We start from the raw sequence: 25,724 nt of genomic DNA on the forward strand, positions 1-25,724 counted from the left end.
TGCAGCTGGGATAAGGGGCTGCAGCTGGGACAAGGGGCTGCAGCTGGGATAAGGGGCTGCAGCTGGGACAAGGGGCTGCAGGCAGGGACAGGGGTCTGCAGCAGGGAGCGGGGCTGCAGCGGGGACAGGGTGCCGCAGCGGGGAGCGGGGCTGCAGGCAGGGACAGGGGGCCGCAGCGGGGAGCGGGGCCCCTCGGCTCGGCGCCGCTCCGATCCCGTCCCGCTGCCGCGGCCGTTCCCGCCCGCCCGGCCGGGGGGCGGAGCGCTCCTTCCCCGTGACCCGCGGCTCCTCCTCCTCCCCTCCCCGCTCCTCAGTGCCGACGAGTAACCTGGATTCCCGGCCCTCCTCCTCCTCCCTCTTTTTTTTTTTCTTTTTTTTTTTTTTTTTTTTTTTTTTTCCTCCTCTCCCCTTTTCTTTTCCTCCCCCCTCCCCTTCCTCCTCCTCCTCCCCTTCCCCCGACAGCGTAACCGGGGCTCGGGCTCGCTCCCTCCCCCGTGCCCTCCCCTGGAGCCGCCGCCGCCTCCGCCGCCGCACACACGGAGACATGTACCCGGGAGCCCCCTCCGCCGGACCCGGTGAGCTTTCGCCCGGGTTTGTTTCCCCCCGGAGCGGCTTTCCCGGTCCGTGTCCCTGGGGAGCCCCGGGAGCGCCTCGCTCCCCCCGGCTCGGGCCTGGCTGGAGCGGCGGCCGCGCTGGCCGGGGAGGAAGGAGGGTCAGGGCGCCGCCGCCGCCTCGGGCCGGGCCGCGTGTCCGGAGGCGCCTCTGAGGGGAGGGTCGCCTTCCCTGCCCCGCTCCCCCTCCCTCCGCCGGGCCCCGAGGCCGGAGCAGCTCCCGCTGCGGACCGGGGTCTCCATTTCCTCTCTCCCGGCTCCATGCTGGGATTCCCGGCTGGCCGCGTGTTCCTCGGAGGCCGCGCTGCGATAGTTGTGCTCTGGAGGTCGGGGAGCGTCCGCATGCCGGGAGGGCTGGGGGAGGCGAGGGGCAGCGTGAGGTGTCCTCAGGCTCGCTCTGCGTGGGAGCAAAGGAAAGGTGGACGTGCAAAGCAGGGTTAGCAACTCTCGGGGAGAGTTTAGTATCGCTTTGGGGAAATGCAGGTTAATACTGTGCGAGTTTGTGCAGTTCGTATGAGACAATGTTTTCTCCTTTTTAGTGTTAGGTTGTTTCTGCGGTGAGAATTCTTATGTAGAAACAATAGTGTTTGGGTGACTGGCACCTAGTTTTCTTGTAGAAAAGTTGCAGAATAAATGGAACTTTATTTTATCCCACTGTTCTCAATTGTTTTGCAAAACATTTCTTCCGTTAGAGGGATAATCTAGCAAGGACTGGTGTAGGGAAGTACAGGACCTGTAACTGAGATGTCTTTTAGTGTTTCTCTTACAGACGCTTTGGTAAAAGCATTTATATTTTGGGATCCACTGTTAGGTGCTGGCTTTTTTTTTTTTCTTTTTTTCCTCTGACTTGGTTCTCCTGAAGGGGCAATAATTAGGAAAGACAATCAGGATGATTATTTTCCTCTTGAAGTAGAGATCCTCCGTTTTTACTTTCTCACCGGGCACAGCAGGCAGACAGGTCTCTACAGCTCTGTGTCCCCAGACTGGTGTTCACGATCTTGCTTTCATGTGTAACATCAATTGCACATTTCACATTTCAGTACCGATAACTGTAGAACTACAGGTGTAATCCTTTGGTGGTTTCTGGTGTCGGGTTCCCTTGCTCAGGCACAGGTACACTTTCAGTTTACAGGTGCTCATGGTGCCTCAACATCGGGCTGATGCTATGTTCACCTCGTGGTGATCTTGTTTGAAAATGTGCTTAAGGAGACAGGTAATTAAAAATATTACCAGCACATGGGCTGAGAGTAGTTTCATGTGTGGGAGTCTCTTTATCTTTATTTACTCTCTATTCGATCCTACCACTTTCCCTTTCACTTGGAATGTTCTCCCAGCTGGTGGCTGCTGTTTGCCGTCAGGGATGCACGTTTGGTGTGAAGGAATGTTTTCACCTTCTTGGAACAACAACGTCTTAACCTCGGGCTGCTGACTCGGCTGTACTTTCACCAAGTTCTAGGTGGCTGTGGGTTGTCACCGGTGTGTGTCTCGGGCTCCTGCTGTTCTGCTGCCTCCAGCCGAGCTCATCTTGTGTCTTGTTTACTTCCGAGTTTATCAGCGTGGCTCAGCCCTTTCCCCGTGTCTGTGCCGGGGTGGGAGCTGCGAGTTGTTCTCCACATGGTGAGCGAGGCTCTGCTTCCTTCCTGTGAAATCATCCACGGACAGCCTCAGCAGCTCAGTGGCTTCTGGCAGCCCAGGCAGCTTCCTGCTCCACTCCACACACAAGGCAGGGCATCCTGGAGATTTTTATTAGAGCGTGGCTGTTCTGTGAACCAGCCTGGAAGCAGGGACTGTGAAGTCCCCTGCCACATGTTAATCTGAGAACTACAAACCCACTGTGTGTGAAATCCTGCTCGGAGGAGAGAGCACAAGTGTGGTTTACAACCCCTCACCGAGCCAGAGCTGCTGTGAACACAGCAGAGGGCTGCAGCCTCTCCAGGTCTGTCAGCACATCCTTGACACCAGGGAAAGGCTCCATTCATCTCTGCTCTGTCCGGATCCCCTGCCGGAGCCGCTGATGCGCAGGAGCGGCTTTGCTCTCCCAGCTCCCTGTCCAAACTGGGCTCTGCAGCGAGACCGTCGGAGGGTGCCTCTGGTGCTGGCCTCCTGCCAGAGGAACCGCTCAATTTGCCCCAGGGTTTGCTATTTTAGCCTTAATTATTTTCATGGAAACAAAATCAAGCAAGTTATGAGGCCATTTCTGACTGATTTCAAAACATTGCTGGTGAACGTGGAAAGTTTGCTCAAACGTGCTGTTGATGTCAGGAGTAAGGTTGGTTTTTGTGCACGAAGGGGTTGTCATGAAATCACTGTTTCCATAATTAGGAATTTAATGATCCCTTTTTGCTTGACTTGGTGTTGAATTTGCTGCGACACTGTGTCCATACCCTTTTTTATTAGCTCAAGAAAGTGTGAAAAGTAAAGAATCTGAAAATCTGACAAGAAATTATTTTTTGCAGAAAAATCTTGATACTGCTTTGATATTGTGGTGTACCTTTTCTTAGAAGGACAGAAAAATGTCAAAGTGGCATAAAGACTTGATTAAAAGCTGTATAAACTTCTGGAACCTGCACTTCTAAGTGTTAGTGTATTTATTAATTCTAAACTTTGCACACCACAGATTTTTATTCTTTGAAAGGATATTTGGTTTTGCCTGATGTTGAGGGTCTTAATGTATTGTTGAAGCAGCAATTGTCTGAAAAAGAGTGTGAAGTTGATTATAGCTTTGTGTGTGGAATACCAACGTTTTTTCCCTAGCACAAAAAACAACTTTATTAAATTAGTGGAACTAAAGTTATTTTCTTATCATTTAGTTGTAAGTTACCCTTTAAAAACTGTGAATAGGCTGTTGAAACTTGTAATTCTGTTTTGGTTTTCAGTGCAGGTACTTGTTTTTACCTTCCATATATTTTCTTGAAGATGTTAGATGTTAATTCTCTTTGGGAGTCTTCAATCTTAAAATGTGGTGCAGGCAAGGGTGTGCTCATGCCTTAGCTGGGGTAGTAAAAATGACAGTATCTTCATCTGGCTGAATTTAATCCACTAGTGTCCTCTTAGCTTGTGTTTCAGTGGCAGCAAGAGCTCCCCTGCACATCCTGTTAAAGGTCTTCTCTTCTTAAAAAGTCTTTTTCTTTCCTCTTGGGGGTGGATGTGGACTTGGTTTTATTCTGCTGCTGATACCACAGAGTCATACAGTTTCTTTGTCTTAGTTTTAGACCATAAATTAATGCTGAGACTCCTTGCAAGCTGCCACACAAAGAGGAGGGAATGAGAACTTCGTATACAGCCTCAGCTCTCTTTGTTTTTCCTGAAATTGAAATTGCATATGACAAAGTTATAGCCTACAAAACACAGCATGACTTTTTAAATGTGTTGTCAGAACCAATATATTTTCCTAATGAAAGAAAAATTCTATATCATTATGTTACCTCTGATAACTGTGTTGTTTTCACGTGACTTAAAGATGAGGTGGTTTGATGGAAAGATAATTGGTGGTGTCAGATGTGACACCAAACTTTCTCCTTTCCTTGGTGAACTGTACTATGCTATTTGCTAGAGAAAAGTGAAACATCTTTTTCAGCAGTGATTCGCTTGCTCACTTTGCAGTTACATGGGATTTTATGCACTTATTTTTACTTCATCTTGAAGTTTTTCATTTTTGCAGGATTGTTGGGTGCTCGTACGTACTTACTGGTGCATTAGAATGTACAGAAGCAGTGCAGAGGAACACCCAAACCTTCCTGACTTCCAGGAAAGCTATTTTTTCACAATTTATAGCCCTTCCTTCACTGCTATTACCACCAGTCTGCCTCTCTTTTGCAGAAGGGTGGAAAAGGGATATAAATGCTTTAATTCAGTAAGAGAAAATGCCTTAGATGATCATCTGATATTCTTGTACCCCCTTAGAACTATATAAGAGGGGGAGATTTTTCCATTTCAGAAACCAGCCCTTCTAAACACTTCTGGCCTTTCAGAAATTGCAGGGGTCAGCCAGTGAGCGCTGTAAACTTCTGCTAAATTGGCTTTGCAAACACAGGTAGTTTTAACTAATTAGGAACTTTACCTGCCTGATGAAACTCCTGTTCATGTTGGCTAAGCCTGTCATGATGACAGCTGTGGGCTGTCAGAATTTTGGTGTTTTGCTTCTCTTACTTCATGTTTAAGCAAAATACTTGGTCTTATTCTCGGTGATGAAGTTTCTTATACCCAGCCTACCAGAAATTATTACTAAATCTCTAAATGAAGAAAAGTCAGCTTCCAGTATCTTATTTTTGGTAAGTTATGAACTATAGGAAAAAAAAATAAGCTGGTGGAAAATATTACGCAGTTTTGACTGTAGTAGCTGTGGGTAGGGATCTGTTCCATGCATTGTCCAATTAATTTGTTTTAGTATCTTGCTTCCTCTCTGAAGTACTCACAAAGCAGCCCGCTAGAATGTAAAATATCTCTTATCCTATTGCCTAGGGAAGCACAGCCCTTTGAATTCAGTGCAAAGGGATTTTTTGACTGGGGCTTTTTTCCCCCACATATATTGTGATACACAAATTTGAACTTACCAATTTCATTATGCATTTTATACTGCAGAAATTTGGAAAAGACAGACCTGATAGTATCAACCCTCAAGTAGACTGAATTTGTGTAGTGTGTCATGTTTTACACCAGAGCTGTAATTTGTGAGTCCCTTTGGCAACCATTTCTAAGAAGTTGTGCTTTGGAGAGACTTTCTAGTACTGTCCAGGAAGTGGCTTTTTTTTTAACTCCTCGAGACTGAGGTGATGCCTTTTTATTTACTCAGGACTGTTTTAATCAGTGGTGTCTTTTAGTCTGTTCAGTGATCACCACAGATTAGTGCAAATAATTTTAACCTTTCTATTTTAATTGTTTTGCTTTTATTGTTCTGTTTTCAGAACAATATGTGATGCTTTCAAATAAAAAGTTTTTCTGTGAGCATTATTGCATCTCTTTCTGAACTGTCTTTGCATTTCATATTAAGCAAAACTGCTTCTCCTAAATACCCTGCTTTATAGCTATGCTGCAGCTGTGGAGCCACGTGGCACCTGGTATCCAAGCTTTCTAGGAAGGAAAGTTTTGTTTGTTTTGGTTTTTTTTTTTAACTGTATGACTTCACAAAACTGGACACTGCCAAGGTAGAAGCAAACCATTTAGATTTAGATGGTAAAGTACTGTGGATCCTAGCATAATCAAGTCAGTCCAAAGCTTGCTTTGAGGTTTTTCTTTTGAATTGGGTACTCATTGAGCTGTCCACAGTGCTACCAAATTTTGTTACTGTTTGGGTTGTGAAAGGGATTTGTTTATTTTTTTAATCACAGGTGTGGTGACAGTCATTTGTTCTCTCCTATTGTAATTTGTTCTCTCCTATTGTAATTTGTTCTCTCCTATTGTAATTTGTTCTCTCCTATTGTAATTTGTTCTCTCCTATTGTAATTTTTTTCTCCTGTTCTGTTTTTTGTACTGCTGCTCAGCTGTGTTCTGTCATGTTGTGTGGGAATTTATTGCCATCTGCAGTGAAGTTGTTGGGGACCAGGTCCTCCCAACATTAATAAGTCTGCAGTCATGCAAGTCTCTGTCTTTGGGAGAAGTATTAAAATATTTAACATTTCAGAGATGCAGAATAACTCCAGTTATGGGCTCTACATGGGCAGTTTTGAGCTCTACAGTTTTTCCCAAAAGCTCTCCTAGCACAACCTGATTGAATTCCCTTGTACAAGCTGCTTTATAATCAGAAGGTGGAGAACATTCTTAATAAAATGTGTAAGTCTGAAGGCTGTGTGTTTAAACAGTGCATGGATTTACTGTCTGGTTGTGTCACTTCCAGCCTGTGTTAGATGTGACAAGAGAAAATGCAGAGCAAAACTGAATTTTCATTTTTTTTGAGAAGTAAACTAATCTCAGCATGTTATCTTGGGAAGCTTGAAAATACACTTCTGAAACTTATCAAGTGTATCAAGTGATATTTATGATTTTCTATATAGTCTAGGAAAAAAGTAATGCTTTTGTGGCCACCGAGGAGCTGCCTTGGCAGTGTTGGACACCGTGGGTGGCTCTGTTTGAGCTGCTCATGTCAGAATATTGAAACTTTTTGTCTCAGCAATGCTTTTTTTACGTTCCTAGTTTAGTAATGAAATTTACACAAGAGCTTATTAATGTGAGAAAATAATAACATTTTAATTTTAATTTAGTAGTAGGAAGTGTGTGTGGATGTGCTAATTTAGATTTATTTTAAATAAGCCAATTTTAGGAGAATTCCCAAGAGTGGAGGTTTCACTGGCTTAGTTAGATCAATCAAAAAATTGTTTGAAGTTAAACCTGTCATGTAGATGACTAAAACTTTAAAACATAGTTATTACTGGGGCCTCATTATATACCTTCTGAAACTTGTTTAGCAAGTGTTTGCTATTAAAGGACAGGCGTCTGTTCATAGAGAGGGTGAATTCCTGTGTAAATGTTGCTGTGTTCCTGACTTGGATAATGAACTTCTTTCTTTGTCCTTTCATACAGCTTGTGGTTTGCACTGAATGCTCCCTTTCTACTGGTTTTTGTGGGCTTTTTTTTTATCAGTTTCTCTGTTGGTTTTACACTCTTGCTCCATCATACTCCATCATATCTGAAATGCTCATGGAGGACAAGGCTTTGGGAGAGCAGGGGTGTTTTTCTTGTTTGTGTTTTTTTACTGCCAGTAAAAAATTTGGTTTCTCAAATAATACTACTCTGTCAACTGAGAGACATAGGTTTAAAAAGAAAACCCAAAAAACCCACCAACCCTCCAAACCATAAGCAAAACAAAAAGTAAAACAGAGCAGAAATCCAGGTTCATGTAGAAATGACAATGTAGAAGAATTAATTTCTCTGTGAACCAGTGCATTTCATTTTGGGAAGAGCTTCTGTGTTTAATGAAGGAATGCTTAGGAATAACTCATAGGGATTCAGAATATTTGCATAAGGGTGTGTTGTTTAAAAGTCAGAGCTTCTTTCAGAAGGAGGAAACTTCCCGCCAGGGCAGGGAAATGAACCTTTGTTGTCTGAGTCTCGTTATGTGATAGGAACACAGTTGTGGTGGGTTTTTCCTAATTGTTTGACTTGCAAATTCCCATTAATGTCAAATTGAGGGGAGGCCTCTCTCTGGCAAACTTTTACGTGTCTTTTTTTACATTTTGTAGCTGAGTTTTAGTTTGTGTCAGGTAATACGAGAACATCAGTTGCTTACAAGAAGGAGGTGGAGGAAAAAACCCTGAGGTCTAATGAAAAAAAAATTCTGATAGGGGACTTCTGCTGCCAGCCTACACACTCTGTAATATCTTAATATCTGGGTTATTCCACTATTAGGAGCCTGCATTTTGCCCTCTTTGCAGTGATGCTGAAAACCACAGCCCTATCTCTGAAAACCACAGGAGATATTACTGCATGTTAAAGATGCTGCTACAGCTGCTTTCACTATCTGAAATGATAAAATAAAGCATAACGTCGGATCTTAGCTGGGAATTTTTCTATTCTGAAGCTAAACCACGAGAATGTTCATGTGTTTGTAGATTAATCCAGTTGTGGGTACGGGAAAAGATTTTTTTTTTTCTCCAAGGAAGACATCACTACTTCTGAGTTGCTGCAGCTCTACAGTTGAGTTTTGTATATTAAAACCTGTTTAGGAATGAAGGCAGCTTAATTTTTATTTTTAGATTTTGCACAAAGACACTGCCTGCCGAAGTCTGTGTGGGTATGAAATGTACTTGCAAAGGTACAACTCAAAGCAGAAACATCCTAACTTCTTTCTTTAGTTAGCTGAGGACAAATCACTTCTGTGTTTCATTAAGTTGTACACAATGCAGATCCCACAGGGAACGTGGATCTGGGGCCTCTGTGGCACCAGCTCCCAGCTGGTGGGGCACAGCACATGGAAACCATGCCAGTGGCCATGGAATAGTGGAATAGAGCCCAAGCCATTAGATCTCATGGATTCAGTGGAGCTGGTGTGCATATGGGCACTGATGGCTCTGGAAATGCAGGAGGAGAGGATGGGGTGTGATGGTTGGGGAAAGGAGAAGTGTTGGGGGAGCAGCACTGCTGAGAACTCCGACTCTGCTTTGGGGGTTTAATCTATCCAACATCTGCTCGTGGGCTGTAATGCAGAGACCAGTTCTTACTGTTTCTGAGGGGGGAAAAAAAATCTTGGAAAGCCTGGGATGTGGAGGTAATGGAGTGTCAGGGTGAGCTGTGCAGCTCGTGGCAGCTGGGGTGTGCAGGTGTTGAAGTACCTAATGATGGGCTGGGGCCGTGTACCCCTCGCTGAGCTCAGCTCTGCACCTGGCAGCAGCTGGATTTACTGTGGCTCCTGGGGACTGAATGGAATTGCTTGTCTGGCTCATGTTCACAGGAAGCAGTGATGGAAACTTCAGTCTGTGAAGTTTAATTTTTTGGGAGGGTCAGTTCTGGTGTATGAAGAAGTCATGCTTTACTAGACTCGTAGTGATTCAAAATGAAAACAAGTAAACCCAGTGAAGAGTGGGTTAGGCTGATTCCTACAAACCTGTGCAGTTCCAAGTGCCAGGTAGTACAGAAAGAGGGGGACTCACATTTCTTTCCTAACCTAAATGCAAAAAAGGGATAAGGGAAGCATAGTGTGGGATGATGAATATGGAATTTCTTGTCTTACCTTCTTTAGAAGAGAAGCAGCCTGAAGGGAGCAATAGGTGCGAGTAGGTGGGTTGGGATTTTTTTGTTCCCTCTTAAAATATGTGTTTATTCACTTTGGGTCTTTTGAAATGGCAAAGAACAGAGATTGTATTGAATGGAGGCATTACTTTTTATGAATGCAGAAAATACCACTATATTCTGTATTTCAAATTGTTAGGAAAGACATCTGGAATTAGTTCAACATCATTTTCTAAGGCATGGAAAAGGGAATGAATCACGATGGTCAAATGTGATAAATAGCACTAAGAATGTTCTCCATTTTTCCCTTCATTGAGCAGAGGTTTGTCTGAAGATGGAGTTATTTTGTTCTTTGAATTCACATTTAACTTCAGACTGGGCTGCTGACTTGTGGGTAAGCCGTAAGCATCCCTCCATTGTTTGGCTGAAGCTCGTTATTTGGATGACTTAATTCAAGCTGCAGCTTGTAATTAAAAGCATTTCTCTGTGGCCCTTAAGAAGGCTTGTGGTAGGACTTGGTCAAATTCCACGTGCAGGGATCGGTTAAGGAACCTGGTTTGTGAACAGTGAGGATGGAAGTTCTGCACTTTGGGTGCTCTGCTGGTGCTCTGCCACTCACCCCACTTGCAGGTAGTGAAAAGCAGCTTGTTTGTATTCAAAAAATTGGCGGCTGACTTTGAAGGTCAAGGCTACAAGGAGAATGTGGGAGGAAAGCAAAGTACTAACACTTGGTGTCTTCTGCGAGTTGACATTGTCCAGAAGCATCTTGTGGGCTGGAAAGAACCATTCTGCTTTCTGCCGGAGCCTTGATCTCTTCCTCTTCAGTTCTTTTGTTCTTACATATGCTTCTTTGAAATGTGGTCCTGACTTAAGAGCAGGCTGGACTGGTGTCTTGCCTCTGCCTTTCATCTGTGACTGCAGCTCGCACCGTTGGTGTCTGGGAGCGATGCTGCTCTCAGTGATCACATCACTTCTGGCACTGGGAAAAGGTCGTGGCTGTATCCTACAGAGGTCAAAAAGGCAACCAAGGGACCTGCAGATCTGTAGCTGATTATTTATTCCAGACAAAATCATCATAGAATGGGTTGGGCTGGACCTCTAAAGATCATCCTGTCCAACCTGCCTGCCATGGGCAGGGACATTTTTCAGTAGGTAAAAAGGTTGACTTGAAAGTTAATCTTGCGTGAATTGTTTCACAGGAAGTGCCTATTATTCAATAAAATGATGAGTAGTCTACTGAACATAATGAGATTACAGTTATGAAGGCAGTGCTGTTTATCTAATATTTTCACTCTTTGTTAAGGTATTTAGTTTCATACTACAGCACTAAGAAACTGGAAGCAATCTGTCAGAGTAGCATCAAACATCTCACTAGTCATGCAAGGGCCTTAAAATATCACCAAATGTGAGGACAGCTCCTTCATTTTTGCTCATCAATATTAAGCCATCCCTTTTGCTTTTTTGCTTGTAGAAACTTTGGCACATGCAATGTGCTGTGGTTAGAAAGTGCAGTAGCTGCTCAGTGAGAGACCAGAAGAACCTTTAGAGTGGGGTTTTGACAAAAATGACAACTGAAAATCTGATTACATCATCTCCTCTGCTGTCCTTGTGGCTTGTTGGGTTCTTGGAGATTAATCGGTATGTCTGTAACATTTTGTTGTGCATTATCTAATCAAGATTGTTATAGCTTGACTGAGGAGCTTCTGGTTTCCAGGCTCTAAAATGTCCTTAATGAGCAGCAGACATATAGATTCCTCTGCTCCCAGAATATCAAGGAACTATGAGCTGCAGCTTTGACTTTCCCTTATCTCACAGACAACACTGACAGCCTCTCTCCTATCGTTCCCTAACGGTTCTTAACAGAAAGCCAGAAGTTAAACTTCTTTAAAAAACCCAGACTGTCAGAAAACCTGAAGAGAGCCCCAAGTTTTTCTTTAGTTGGGTCCTAAAAAGAAAAGGCTGACCTTCCTGTTTTTTTTTTCTTGCTCTATTTATGTGTGACTAAAATACATAAAAACTCTGTGCAGATCCTGACAAGGATCTGTACTGGGTGTTTTCCACATTCTTTCTGAATTCCTTCTGTTACTGGTAGTTGAATAACTATTTGTGGAAATCCTGTGTGGGGTGTCCCCTTTCCAAGTCTCCCTTTCTCCCACTTCAAAGAGCACTTCCAGAAGGGGACATGACCCTTTTGCAAGCCCTGTGACAGGGCACTGGGGGAAGGAGCGTGTGGCAGACCAGGAGAGGTGAAGGGAATCAGTTGTGTTCAGCCTTAGCAAGAGGAGGGGAAGGGGTGATCTTGGTGATCTTCCAGCTTCTCCAAATGGCTGAGGGGAGCCTTTGGAGCAGATGGAGCCAGTTTTGTGTCAGGTGCACCAGAGCAGGGCAGAAGCTGGAGCATAGGAAACATCAGCTGAGTAGAATCAAGTTTATTTTACCATGGGGGTGGAACAGATTGTAAGAGGTGTTGTGGAAACTCTGTTAAGATATTCAAAACTTGACAAGTCAGCCTGGTCTCTTCCCACCTATGTTGGTCTGTGTTCACAGTCCTGTGCTCCTCTGCAGCAGCTGATAGAGGGTGTTCCTTTGCCAGTCTTGGCTCTTTTTAACCTGGTTGTGATGAACGCATTTGTAATTTTATTTATTTATTGCAGTTCCAGAGGCAAAATAGCTGCTCAGTAGTTAAGGACAAGTTATTAAATCCCCTTTTTTGCCCAAGGAGTTATGCATCCTCTCTGGATCTGTGTGATGGCATCAGAGACTGACCTGGAGGCAGCAGTGAATGTGCACAGTGTTTGTACCTAAAACACCTTTAGTGATGATCTGGAAGAGCAGCCCTATTATCTGATATTGGAAACCTTAACCCAAAGTGATGCTTTCAAATAAAGCTTCCTTCACCTTAGTTTCATTTAGAGATTATATATTTTTACAAAAATGCTTTTAGAGTCTTCCCCTTGGCAAATGTATATTGCATGAGCCCAATGCTAAAACCTACTGAGGGTTGTGAAAACATCACCTGGTTATTAAATATGAGTTAGGACTTGCCACACAAGGAAACTTATTGATATAATTGCACTGGTGTAATTATGCTCAGATGATTTCCTGTGTCAACAAGCCCTTCCATGCAACTCGTTTGGCCCCTTCTTATTTAGTAACTCATTAGGCCTCTTACTGCACCTTAAATTGCATAATTCTTTGCTAAAAAATCTCCAATGTGCAAGTTTAATGCTGACTGGCAGCACTTCCAGCATGCTGAGCAGGCCAGCAGTTAAGCTTTAAAAAATGGTGAAGGACAAAAGAAATGAATGCTCCAGGTCTGGGGAATGGTTTATGGAGCACATGGTCCTGAAAAAACATCATTGTGTGGATTTTAGAGTGGAAGCTTGTCGAAGTGTGTGGCTCATTCACACCTTTTATAGACAAGGAGTGTCTTGGCCTGTTCACTCCCTGAGTCACTTTTATCTCTGATTTTGATCCTCAGTAATGTGCAGGAGTAAGAGCAGCCAGCCTTACTCCTGTTCACAATAGTTTTCAATTGGCAAAAATTATTTTTACTAACACAGCATTGCTGTGATTATCCAGGTTTCTTCTACTGCCACCTTTCCCCCCCTGTCCTTTGACAGAGTAATTTTGCTTGATTGCTAATTTTATTTCATAAAACTGCCACAAGACTGTTATTTTTCTGATATCTGTATTTTCCTTTTTTTTTTGTGAAAATTGCTGCTTTTAAGATTGATAGCCATGCACATTTTGTTTATGTAAATGGGATGAATTATAATAAGTCTGTTTTCTTTCCTGATAAAAGGAAGCCTGAAGACAGCATGTGGGCATCTCATTATTCTACACCCAGCTCACCTTAATTCACACCTTGGAAATGGGGCTCTTGATGGTCTCAATCATCATATCAAGGCTGAAATATTCTCATTACTCATTTTATCATCTGGCAAATGAGTGAGGAGCTTCCAATACTTAGCACATGGATGCTCCAGCTTATTAGTCTTTCATTTTTTTTCTACTCCCTTCTTTACTTGACATCACTGTAAAGCTAAAATCCAGGAATGCATATACATTTTCCAATGCTTTTAAAACTGTCTCCAGAAGCAGCATCTGTGTTCATGAAGGTGTCTCTGCATGAATTTTGGCCGATTTCCCTGGGCAGGGCATCACTTCCAGCTCAGGTGTCCAGTGCTGTCCTCTGTAGCACACCTCACCCGGCTGCAAAAGCTTCCTCGTAGGAACCTTGGCACTAAGGAAAATATTTCTGATACAGCTTCTGTCACATTTAAAAGTCAGTGAATGATGGGGTGCTTGAACAGGGAGATGGGGCAGCTGGGTCACTTTGAATGCAGCAATTGTGCCTCCTGATCAAGGCTGAGGGATTCTAATTCTATCATGTTTTGATAGAAGGTAAAGCCTTATTTCTCTGTTCTGTCAGCACCAAATCCAGTATTTTGTGATTCTACCATTCACAGCTGCTTGCTGTAATAAGTTCTACACAAGATAGTTTGGTTTTGCTTTCTTAATTTGAGGCAGTAGTCCAAAAAGTGACTGCAGCTCGCTGGTTGCAGTATTTAGTGTTTCTCCCCGGGAGCACGGTTCCCATCCCTCGGTGCTGTAGTTGACACATACGTGTCTGTTTCGGCCAGTGAAATGTAGGCTGAGCGCTTATCGGGTCACTGCTGCTGTTTAATAAACAGTACTTATCTCCTTGAAGCAACACCCTGCCCTAAATAAGTTTTGCCTTGGGAGTTGAGCCAGAAATAGCTTCCCCCCCACCTTTTTTTTTTTTTTTTTCCTTTAATTGGATTGTAAAATCCAAATAATTGAAAAAATGGTTTAAGATGAAAATAGAGGGTGGAAGTGGTCCTGCTTTCTGGGCGGCTTGGTGCTTTCTTATCTCTGTGAGTCATGCAGGCTATAAAACTGCCTTCACATCTTTCCCAAGGAATCTGTGCTTCTCTCAGCGTTTCATCTTATTCTCAAAAATGGGGCTGAAGTCTCACTTTATTCACTGTTTGTAGCTAAAACTCCAGTGGAGGAATGCAGTGGTGTTGTTGAGCAACACGTGTTCATGTTGATCCCTGAACACTTACAGATACGGCTTTGTTATGCCCCTGTGAAGCATTAAACAATCCCATTTTAAAACAGAGGGAGAATGTATTGCTTAATTTCAGAATTTCTTAATTTGGCAGCATAAATAGCTTGTGGGGATGTGTGTCCCCTTCCATCATGTTTCTCTTTGTGCTTCCAATTTTTATGTTTAAATTTTTTGTTATTTTGAAAATTAGTCATGATGTACAAAATATGGCACAGAAAAGGAAGGGCAGTGGAATTAGAATGTGACAGTAGATACAGAAATGTTAGAAGGCATAAAAATCATTGTGAAAGAGAAGGAAAATCAATATATTGATAACAGTTGGCCAGGTAATAGTGGTAAGGCAATGTGGAATGCAAAGTGTGGATAACAAGAAATGGAACTGTTAAAATACAGAAGCCTAGACAGAAAATGAAAAGATTTTATAATGGGTAGTGTTACAGGAATCATGGAAATACACAAAAATCACAGAATAAAGTTAATGACTAGGACATCATTTTTAAATGGGAATGCTCCATTATGGAAAGATGAAAATAAAAATGTGTGCAGTGGTGATCTGTAAAGAATTCAGCAGCAGAGGGACTGAAAATGTATGTGGGAGACAGATTATTTTAAAATTTGAGAGGAGGGGGGTGGAAGTGATGACAAACAGGATTCTGGAGGAGTAGAGGTGGCTGCTTTGTGCACATCCTCTTGATCAGATTTGGAGGTGGATCACAGAAACTTTTGGTGTATTGCAAGTACAAATATTTGTGGGAGTATTTTTTCTGCTACTTCCCAGCTGTAGTGGTAATGCTATCAATAACTTTATTAGGTGTCCTGTCCACAGCAGAGGATTCTTTCCACAGAAAGAATTCTGTCCATTCTGAATGACACAGACAGTGGGAATTTGTCACACCACACAGGGGATATGATGACTGCAGGGTCACCTGAGCAAGTTAATCACCATCAGAAAAACGTGAAGGCAGCAGAGGACCTGGAAGTGTTAGGAAAAGATGAAAGTTGATGTCTTAGCAGTCTAGTTGTGTAGGAATTTAATAAAAAAAAAAGCCAAAGGTTGGGCAGAATCAGTGAGCTGTGTTTTGTCTTGCCTTGAGGGATGGAGGTGGGTAAGGTCAGATGCAGAGGCAGATGTGCTGCTTGTGGGAAGACTGGTTTACAGATAAGAGCTAAGGTGATATTTGGCTCCGTTTCTCAGGGCAGCTGTTGATATTGCAAGAGCAATGAATATTAATAGTACTCAAATAAAAATTGCTATATTGCCATTGAAGGCAAAACTGTAGTACTGAAACATGAAGTTTTATATTATGGAAATGCAGATCTTCAGCAAGAAGTGACTTTAATGTGTTGATTGAGTTAGTATAGGAAAACTGCAGTCTTTGAAGGAAATGTTTTTATAAAAGGGAGGGAAAAATGGAAATTGGGCTAAATGGGTGGATGAAAATTAAATTAAAAGGTTGATGCCATAGAATATGTTTGGGACACAAGATCAGAAAGAAAAATTTTCAAAAAGTAACAACAAAACCCTCTATCATTTTCCCAGTGTCAAATCTGATTAAGTATTTGGTGCATAGGGAAATTGGTGCTGACTGTTATGAGGCTGGTAAAAATAGGGAGATACTCATGAGTGGGAAGCTGTCCATGGGAAGTGTTGAGGGGTAAAGTGGGGAATTGATGCTACCAGTGTTGGGAATTTTATTTCATTAGCAAACATTGCATAAATGTTAGGAATAAGTATATGAAATTTCATCAAGAGGTATAGGAGGCATTGTCAGGAAAAGGAGAATCTGAGCATCATTCAGAAAGCAGCAGGTTAATAGTTATGGATTAGAAAAGTAGATGTATTAAAGATAATATAGCTGGGAGTTCATAGGGAATTGGGAGATGAGCATAAGCAGCTGAAATGGGTTCATGTGCTCTGAGTGGTCACTGGATGGCCATTACAAGGCAGGGGTATAGCAGGCAAAAGCAGTTTAGGGCTCATTAATCTGCCTTTTCCTGCTGAGAGATGGAAGCAGCAGTGTGGTTATCACTTAGTCTTCTCCAGAAAGAATGACTGGAAGGATGAGAATGATGAAACCTGATTTATGAGCAGGGGCTAACAGACGGAGCATAGCCTAGAATTTAGTATTAAATGGGTATTTGGTTTAAATCTAGAAGTACAGTCAGGAGTACTCAATATGAAGGCCACTGAATATAACCTGCCATGAATAAATAAAAATGGAAGGATTATTTCTGAGCATTTGAGCATTAGAGAAAGCCAGGGTGGAAAAGTGGTGACAGATTTGTTAATGAAGGGATGTGAATTGTTTCTGGTGCTACCAGAGAACAGAATATGATAATCTTAAGAAACTACACTTGGATTCTTACATAAGTAATGAGAAACCTCCTGGGTTATTTCACATGTGAAGATTTTGCTGCAAGTTGTTGTTGCCCCAGAGCACAGAACACCTTAGCACTGCAGCTGCAGAAGTTTTGAATACTCAAGTTGGTACCTTACAAACTTCTCTATGGATTTGTAATGGACTTTTCTGTATTGAAACAACAGCAAACTGCCTTTGTGCTTCTGCTTCACTGTTGTCTGAGCAACAGCTGATGTTCAAAAATTGAGCACAGCAACAGTAGAGTATTAGCTGTGTTTCCTGCGTGAAGGAAGCAGTAGGATACAGTTTAGTTCTAATACAGGATTTTGCAGAGAGCTACAGCACAGAGGAAAGTGATGGAAACTCCATTTTATAGGTGTTTGCTCAAATAAAAGTGGGTAGATCAGTTTTAAAATTAAGATCTTCCCTGCAAAGAAGAACTTGGTTCTTGCTTTCCTGCTTGGCCTGTGAAATTCCTACCCAACTGACTTGTTGTATAGGAAAATGCAACTGATTTTAAGATTTTTTTCAGTAACTGGGACTAGGAAATACAACAAATTGTGAACCAGCATGAGAAAGAAAGAGAAAATAAGATTCATGGTCTCTGGAAAGCAGGGTTTGGACTTTTTTCTTTCATTCTTTAGGTTGTTTAAAAAGAGTAATGGTTTAAATGTGCTGGGCTTCACTGGTCCAATAACCTGTAAATTTGCTGAAATGTCAATTTGAGACAGCTCATGGCTAAGTTGTACTTTCTCTCTTTTGCAGTGCTCACACCTCCTCCCCCACTGCCACCACCAATACAGGGATATGCCTTTAAACCTCCTCCTCGACCAGATTTTGGCACTTCTGGGAGAACAATCAAACTGCAGGCCAACTTCTTTGAAATGGACATTCCTAAAATAGATATCTACCATTATGAATTGGATATAAAGCCAGAAAAATGTCCTAGAAGAGTTAACAGGTAACGCTGCACTTTGCTTTTCTTCAATTTATTTACAGTCTTGTTTTTCTTTGAAAAAGCTGGAGCCAGGTGCCCTCACTGGTATCTGGAAAGATGTCTGGCTTTAATCAGTGGTTTTACTGGTCACGTCCATTAGCAGGATATGCTTATAATTTTTTTTTCCTCTCCAAGTCTTTACTTGGATTGATTTTGTTAGAATCATAGGATGCTGCTGATTGAAGCCACTGGTGGCAGATGGATAAACTGTATTAGCTTTGTTGAAGCTGGGTCAGTATAAGCCAACTTGATAAAAAGGATTTATTATTACCTGGTTAAATATTGGAGTGTAATTGGCTGAAGCCCTGCAGCAGAGAGCTGGTGTTACCAGCTTGTTTTCTCTTTACCTTTCCGTGCTCACAAGAGGAGGCAAAACCCATTTGTTTGTGGGAGAGGATTATGGAGTTACTACAGCAGGTGAGAAGTTATCCTTCCTCAGTAGATTCTATATAAGGGAAAACTATGCTCCTGAAACAGAGAGCAAGGTGAAAACACGGTTCAGCTGCCCAGGGAAAGGAGCAGCCAGGTCTTGCATTTGGCATCTGTGACCTGTTGGAGCGTGCAACTTCATTGACTTGAAAAAGAGGCGGCATTGCCAGAAGTGAAACTTGAGAATGAGGCTTGGCACCAACGGGAAACCACAAGTGTCATCATCATAACTACACCTTGACTGTAGAGGATTGGAATGACCTGTTTATATATTCAAGAGCAAAGCCTTTCCTTGTTAAAAAAGGTGACATGGGTGGAACAAGCTGTCATTAGAATAAACAGTGTGGAATCAAAAAAGCCACCTGAAAGCCATGGTTTTCCTAATGTGAATTAATAAACCTGAGGGCATTGTCAATTGTTACATTGAGGATTTGGTAATGATAGTGTTTTCACAAAGCAGCATCACTGTGCTTTGCTGCCCTGTTTTTTTTTTTACTTCCTGTGGTGATCTCTTAATAATTTAATTTTTCAGCTAGTCAAGAGCTGAGGTTAATTTGAAAAGCAAACATTGTTAAGTGCATGAAGCTGAACTCTCTTCTTGCCCAAGGGCAACTGCTGATTTCACTGAGATGCGCTTCCTGCATTGGAGCACTGCAAAACACTTGAGGCAGTCACTTTTTTCATAAGGGAGCTGTGATAACTTTGCTTTCATGAACTGCTGTCCCTGCCACCACACCATCTCTGCCAGCTGCTGCTGGCTGATCCAGATTGCCTCTGCAGCTCCTCTGGGAGCCAAGTGCTGCACAGCTCCTGTCTGTTTTCAGTGTGGGGGTGCTTGCCACAAAACCTAAAGTAGTTTTTCTCACTGGGAAGGCAGATTCTGTTCAGTAGCAAGTTCTTCTCCAGTGCCTGCTAATGACCTGCTCTGCTTGGTCAAGTTAGTCACTCCTCTTTTGTGGTGACAGGAGCAGGTGAAGGTCTACACAGGCGAAATGCCTTTTGCAATAAGCAGAGATGCTATAGATGAATTCAGGGCAGTGTGGTAAGAATACAATTTGGATTCACATACTGAAGTGCGTTTTATTTCTTTAGTGCTTACTGCTCTAGTCTGTAGATGTACCTGTAGTCACTTGCACCTGTTTTTTTGGTCAGCTGTGTCCTGTGTCTATACCTATATTTCTGTGTGTGCAAATATATAATCCTACATATATATATGTAGGTTTATGCAGGATGCACATGTAATTCAATGCTAAATTATTTTTTTTACAGCTAGCTTACAGGTTTCTAGTATTTAGGTTACATAATTCACATGTATATAGTAAGTAGTTTTTATCATTGCTTTATATGGTATAACCCCTAGAAAGCAGAGAGGGAGATTTTATTTTTTGCTCTACTCTCTCATCTGTGTCAGCTTTGTTCTTCAGTTTTACTCCAGTGTGTACTGTGACCCTGCAGACCCCACTGCAGGGTGTATCCACTATAGATGCAAGTTCCACACTGAGACATGAGCTGGAGCAGGACTGGAAAACACACAGCTGGGACAATGTGCTCCTGAATTAATACAGTCTGGCTACAATTCTGGACATGCGGCAGAAAGGCCGGATCTTTTGGGGTATTTGGACAGGCAGAGTGGGCAATGTGAGTTTAGTTGTGTGCTGTGGCTGCTCTCAGTTGAATTTTTGAGGATTTGTGCAAGGTGAACTCTGCCTGCAGTTGCCAGCCCAGGGTTCTTGGGGAGCTTGTGTGAGCTTGGTAGAAAAGTCGTCCCAAAGGGCTGAAGTTAGTGAAGTGGTAAATAACTCTTCTTTTAACTCTGAGTGGAGAAAATAACTTATTTTTCTTAAAAATATCTCCACCCACAGCTGAGAAGCACCATTGCTAATTGTGGATGTGGTTTGAAGCTTGAAAACATAAATCAAGTGGAAGTGTTCATTTTTTATATAAAGCGATTTACAATCAGAAGAATTTGCTCGGGAAGAGAGTGGGGTTTCCATTCTCAATCTTAAACTCAAGGTTGAAAAATACCTCCTTTCTCCCACCCTCCCAGTTATGTACTTACTCAGTCACAACCTGCAGACCTGAGGCAGATATTTCTGGGTCAAGTTTGATTCATGCTTTGCAGGAGGTCAGAGTTTCTTTCAGTGGCCACATCTTATTTTAAGATAAACCTTGGGACGCAGCAAAGAAATTGCCAATTACAGCAGTCTCAATTCTTTCCTTGAGTGAGTTCAGTTTTGTCTCAGATTTTTCAGTACTGTAATACCTACCTGAATGCTGGGTTAATTACCTTGCCAAGTCAGGGAGCATGAACAGTCACCTGCAGCATCTGTGAGCTGCTGGTTGTCAGCAGTGGTGGAGGAGCAGTGGTTTCCTTTCTGTGCCACTTCAACCTCTTAATGCCCTTTTGCCCCTGACTGTGTGTTAAGATTGCAGCCTGCTGATGGATTTTGGGTGGTACAGGTAGACTGAGGGATGTCTCTCTGGGACATTGGAACTAAAAGTCCTTTGGCATCAAAAAGTGTTATTATTCCAGCTGACCTCTCATTGACTGCTTGCTGCTTTGGATGACCAGTGTGTAAGCACTGTGGTTTGACAGGAGCTGTGTGAGTGGTTCCCCATTTATACAAAAATGGAACCTAATTCCAGCTACCTTTAAATGAATGTGTATTTTTAATAGTCACAGCTCCACTGAGTGCAGTAGCCAGTTTTGTTGGATGGATCCCAGTTTTGTTGTGTGTATGAAAAAAATGCATTTAAAAATTATTTTCCTTAGGGAGCTGCAAAATATTTTGCTATCATTGTTGGCATAAACTGCTGTCTTGACATTGGGGCTCTAAGCTGGGATAATGATATTTTTGAAAGCTTCTCAGGCTGCTGAGCTTTTGGTCCAGGGTCCTCTGCAGAAAGGGCTGCAGGACCCTGGAGCTGAAGCCCCAGTTCTACCAGGCACCTCTTGTTTTGAGCTTAAGAAAGCACAAGCTTTGACTTTTACCACTTCCAGTAGGTCACAGAAAAGAGGAAGGAAAGCTGAAACCGGAAAAAAACCCCTAAAGATAGCAGTTCTAAGAAAACTGTTTAGTCTGAAAATGTTGCTTTCAGTTCAGATCAGTCAAACGGATCTTGCCTTTAATAGACAGGAGTGGACAACCCTTTCATTTACCTAATGCCTCTGTTGGTAAATATTAGTGTAGTACTTGTTTGCCTCTCAAAATTCAAAGTAAAAAGTTGGATTAACTTAATCTTTTTGCATTTTCAGAGAAATAGTGGAGCATATGGTTCAGCACTTTAAAACCCAGATTTTTGGGGATCGCAAACCAGTGTTTGATGGAAGAAAAAACCTTTATACAGCTATGCCACTTCCCATTGGGAGAGATAAAGTAAGTTTTAAATAGAAAAAATTCTAGAGATTTTAATGTGGTATTTTCAGAATAGAAAACTGATTTTCTGTTTCTGATCTTCTGTTTCTGGAATAGATGTCTCTATTGTTGCCAGTCTGCTCAGGGTGTGCTTTGCCAGGACACAAGTGTGAGCTCGCTGTTCTATATCCCTTTATTCCTCCCTGTCTTTCTCCCCACTGGTGTGGTTTCTGCTACTTTAGGGATCTGGATCAGCTGCCCCAGACAGCAGACAATCTCCAGAGTGGCACCAGGGCAAAAGGGAGAGCACAGTTGAGTGTGGGAGAGAGGAGGGAAAATACTGCTCTGGGCAGCAAGAAGCTGTTGTGTCACCTCACTAATCTCATCAAGGCCCACTCTAAGCTTATTCTCACTATCAGTAGCTGAAAGAAGCTCCTCCATCTCTCTGTTGCCTGTATTGGAACCTCTCCTCCCTAATCCTTGATGACTGAGAGCCAAATTAATTTACACTGCACAGGTTAAGACCTGCAGTCTTTGCCCTGGGGCAGCTGGAGAGGACTGGGGTTGTGTTTGCCAGTTCCTGGTGGGGCAGAGACCTTCTTGGGCTCTGGTTGTGGCTGCTCCTGTGCCCATTGACTGCTGGAGTGGAAGGGACTCTGTTGAAGCATGCTAACACACAAGCCCTAGAAAATGATTGAGCCTATGCATTTGTGATCTAATACCAGATTGAATTTCCTGTGCTTTTTTTCATTCAGGTGAGTCCCTGAGGGAGGGCACAGTCATTCTGGTTGGTACTGCTGTAGTCCCCTTCTGCTAGGGGTGCACAGTTACAGGCGAGGACTCTTCTATCTCCTGGGAGTTGATTACAAGTTTAGACAAAAACAAAACATAAGGGGAGAAGAGAAATACAGAGAAATGTGGAAACTGGGAACCACTCGGGCCCTCTGAAATTCAGCAGCTCTAGCATAGTTCAGGCTGTTGTTTGCTGTCTCATATTGGATGCCTGTGCAGTGCTTGACATAGTTAATAGTTCTACCTGAATCATACTCTTAATTTCTTATGTGCAATTTTTATTTCCTCCCAATCTGTTTAAGTGAAGGCTGTGCAGTAAAGGTCAGACTCTACTCTGGTGTTAATTACTTTTCATTAACTGATAAGGTAATGTCTGGGAAAACTATAAAGGTATCACTAAAAGTCTTAGTGTTTTTTCCCTTTGCTTTCATATACAATATTCCAGTTCCTACAGGTTTGACACACAAAAAGTATTTGCAAAGGTGGAAGGATGCTTGATGAGAGCCTCTTAGGGGTTTAAACAACTCTGGATATATGCAGAGTTGCCTTATAATACTTTACAAATCATGGATTAATTATAGTGTACCTTATGACAAGTATAAACTTCCTCATTTAGTAAGTAAAGGTAAATAAGAAATGGTTTATTTATACATGATAAAAGGGATCAGATTAATCCTCAGATCCAAGGAGACTTCATGAGATGCAAGTTAGCCCTCCTTGCTCTGATAACCATTTTGAGTGGGGCAAAGTTAACAAAATCTTCCAAGTCAGCCTTTTCCCAGGTGTAGGTTACACTATTGGCTTGCATGGACACAAAGGAAAATTGGAGCATCAGGAGCATTTCCTGCTGCCACACTGTCCCTAGACTTCAGTTCCACCATGTATGTTTTGGTGTGTGTGGGCTTTAAAATCCAAAGCATCTGTCTGGTCAACAGGCACAGGGAGAACATCTCATCCACAAAATCATCTCATCCATTCCCAGTCTTGCCAGAGGTGTCATCATTTGGAGTGAGTGGTCACTGAGGAGTGTTTGTAGTGGAGTTCAGCACGAGGTAGTTTCAGGTGGTTTAATCTGTGGCTCACATCTAGGCTCACTTTCAATAAACTCCAGTTTTTCCCATTTCCCATGGTTATAGGACTGTCACTTGCTCTGCTCCACATATATTAACATTATCCTGGAGGAAAGAGGTCACAGAGATAAATCTTGAGCTGTTTTGAATGAGATGTGGGGAAATTTAGCTTAATGAAGGAAATTTTTACATGGTGCTAAATTGGTTTAAGCATGATTTAAACCACTATAAAGCTTGTAGGTATTAGGACTTTCCTCCAGCATAATTAGATTAGCTTTCTTTGGTGGGTTTTTTTTTCTTAACTGTTCTGTAACTAGCAAATATAGCAAGTTTCCTGCACATCTGATTATATTTAAGATCATATTGAAAAGATTAATGAACAATGATTAATCTAGGTAGAACATCTTAATTGACTTGCAGTATGCATTTGTAGTGGAAAAACTGATGCTAAACAGAGGGCTGACACCAAATTGCCATGTTTTTTTCCCCTCCTGTTGTTCTTTTAAATTAATTAATACACTCTGTCCTCATCTCTTGTTGGTAGTGGTTGTTCTGGGCTTGGTTTTTTTTGCTGGCAGCTCTGCTTCTTTTATAACTTTTTCTTCTATGTACTTTTCTGCTTGGCTTTCATGGTTATCAAATCTGTTTTCATTCCTCCCTTTGTGTACCTTATTTTCAGTCTTTAATTTCTTCATTTTTTTAGACCTTTTAGAACAAATATGGAATGTATAAATATTAACATGGTATATTCCTAGTTTTTACTTGTACACATTGAGAAGAAAAAAGAAGTGTTTAGGACACTGTCAAGGTAGGAAGATAGTAAAAGTCTCCTCTTTCCTTGTAAGTTCTACACAGAAACCCAAGTCACCTCTAACAGTAGCTTTGTATTCAATTCCTGCTTTACTTGTGTATTTCCCTAAAATTCCTTCTACAGTTAAAAGCTGGAATTTAATTTTACCTAAACTTGGAAGTTTTATCACTTAGCAAGGTTCAAGAGCAGCTGATGCATCTTAGCCTACATCTTCGTTAGTCTTTTATTAGAAAAACAGTAATTAGGAATAAACAGAGCAGCAGTTTGGTACAAAATCCTGCTGCTATTCCCTTTTCCAGAAGGAAAGCGTTAATCCTGTCTGTGGCCACAAACTTACTCCTCTGACTTTGTCTTTCTGAAGTAGTGCTAAAGATTCTGCACGTGACAGAAGCAGAGCTCTTTCCTACCTCCATAGTTTGTTAATCTGTTTTCCTCTGAATTCCTGGGAAGGAAAAGCTCTTGGATTAATGGAGAAAAGGTGCATTGTATGCTCAGAGCATGATAAAATAATCATGTGATGTTGCATTTATTTTATGGAGGAGAAGAAATACTAACAATTCTTCCAAAACACATGGTCAGGTTTAATTTTTTTTTAACAGTGATAATGCTTGCTTGTGTGAGTCATTCAGGCCACATCAGCTTCAAGACCTATTCTTTTTAAGAATTGTTTTGAAATTCTTTTACAGGCTGAATGATTTTTCACATTCTGACAGTAAAATTCCTTTCATTTAGGTCCCTTAGCTGCAAAATTATCAACTCTGTTGCAATTTAGCAGTGGGTCAAGGTAGCATCCTGACATTGTAAACTTTTTTTTTTTCATTTTGGGACAGAGAATAAAACAAATCTTGTATTTTGCTTTAGGATTTATACCTAATAGTAAAGAACATAGTAAAATTCCCATCTAAAACTACTTTGTCCTAATTTTTTAATATTTTGTGTACTTTGCCAAACATGAGTGTTTATTTGTCCTCAAAAGTACAGAGTAGGATAAATAAAATATTATTGAGAGAGGAAAGATTCTGATTAGCAGTGCCTAAAAATATACATGAACTTTTGGATGTGGGATGTGGACTGGGGACTTTTTTTATATTTTCATGGGGTTTTTTTAGTAGTGTGATACTTAATTAAAAAAAAAAAAAAGAAACATGGGAAAGTTTTAGTTAAACCTTACTTGTTTTAGCAGTGACTCCTAATTCAACTCATTTGGAGTTAGACCCAGCAGCAAAAACTGTTTTAGGCCAAATTCAGCAGTCACAGCTCTGCTAACTTTTACTGGTATTTGCAGTTGGGCACATGGAATAGAATTTCTTCAATCCTGTGTATTTTATTTCCACCAGGGACAAGGGTATTGCAATGCAGATTTCTCTTCATCTCCCATTCCATCATGGTGAAAGGAGTTTTTTAAATTGAGACCAGGAGAGGAGAAAAAGTAAAATTAAGGGGTTTTTTTTGGTCTTTTTTTTTTTTTTTTTTTTTTTTTTTTCTATTAAAGGCACTGAAGTGTTCAATAATCAGATGACTTGTGTGTTGCCAGTATTG

General features: G+C 41.7%; 1 protein-coding gene across 1 annotated transcript in view; it reads left to right on the forward strand.

Moving 5' to 3' along the window:
• Positions 1-399: 399 nt before the first annotated feature.
• The window catches only part of AGO2 (argonaute RISC catalytic component 2), a 44,542-nt gene continuing 19,217 nt past the window's right edge, over positions 400-25,724 (forward strand). Inside the window, exons 1-3 of the mRNA XM_021532477.3 lie at positions 400-575; positions 17,496-17,691; positions 21,413-21,533. Of these exons, the coding sequence (XP_021388152.1) occupies positions 545-575; positions 17,496-17,691; positions 21,413-21,533 (348 nt within the window). The 5' untranslated portion in view covers positions 400-544. The remainder of the gene's footprint in view (positions 576-17,495; positions 17,692-21,412; positions 21,534-25,724) is intronic.

The sequence above is a fragment of the Lonchura striata genome, chromosome 1, assembly GCF_046129695.1.
Source record: "Lonchura striata isolate bLonStr1 chromosome 1, bLonStr1.mat, whole genome shotgun sequence".
NCBI classification, from domain to species: domain Eukaryota; kingdom Metazoa; phylum Chordata; class Aves; order Passeriformes; family Estrildidae; genus Lonchura; species Lonchura striata.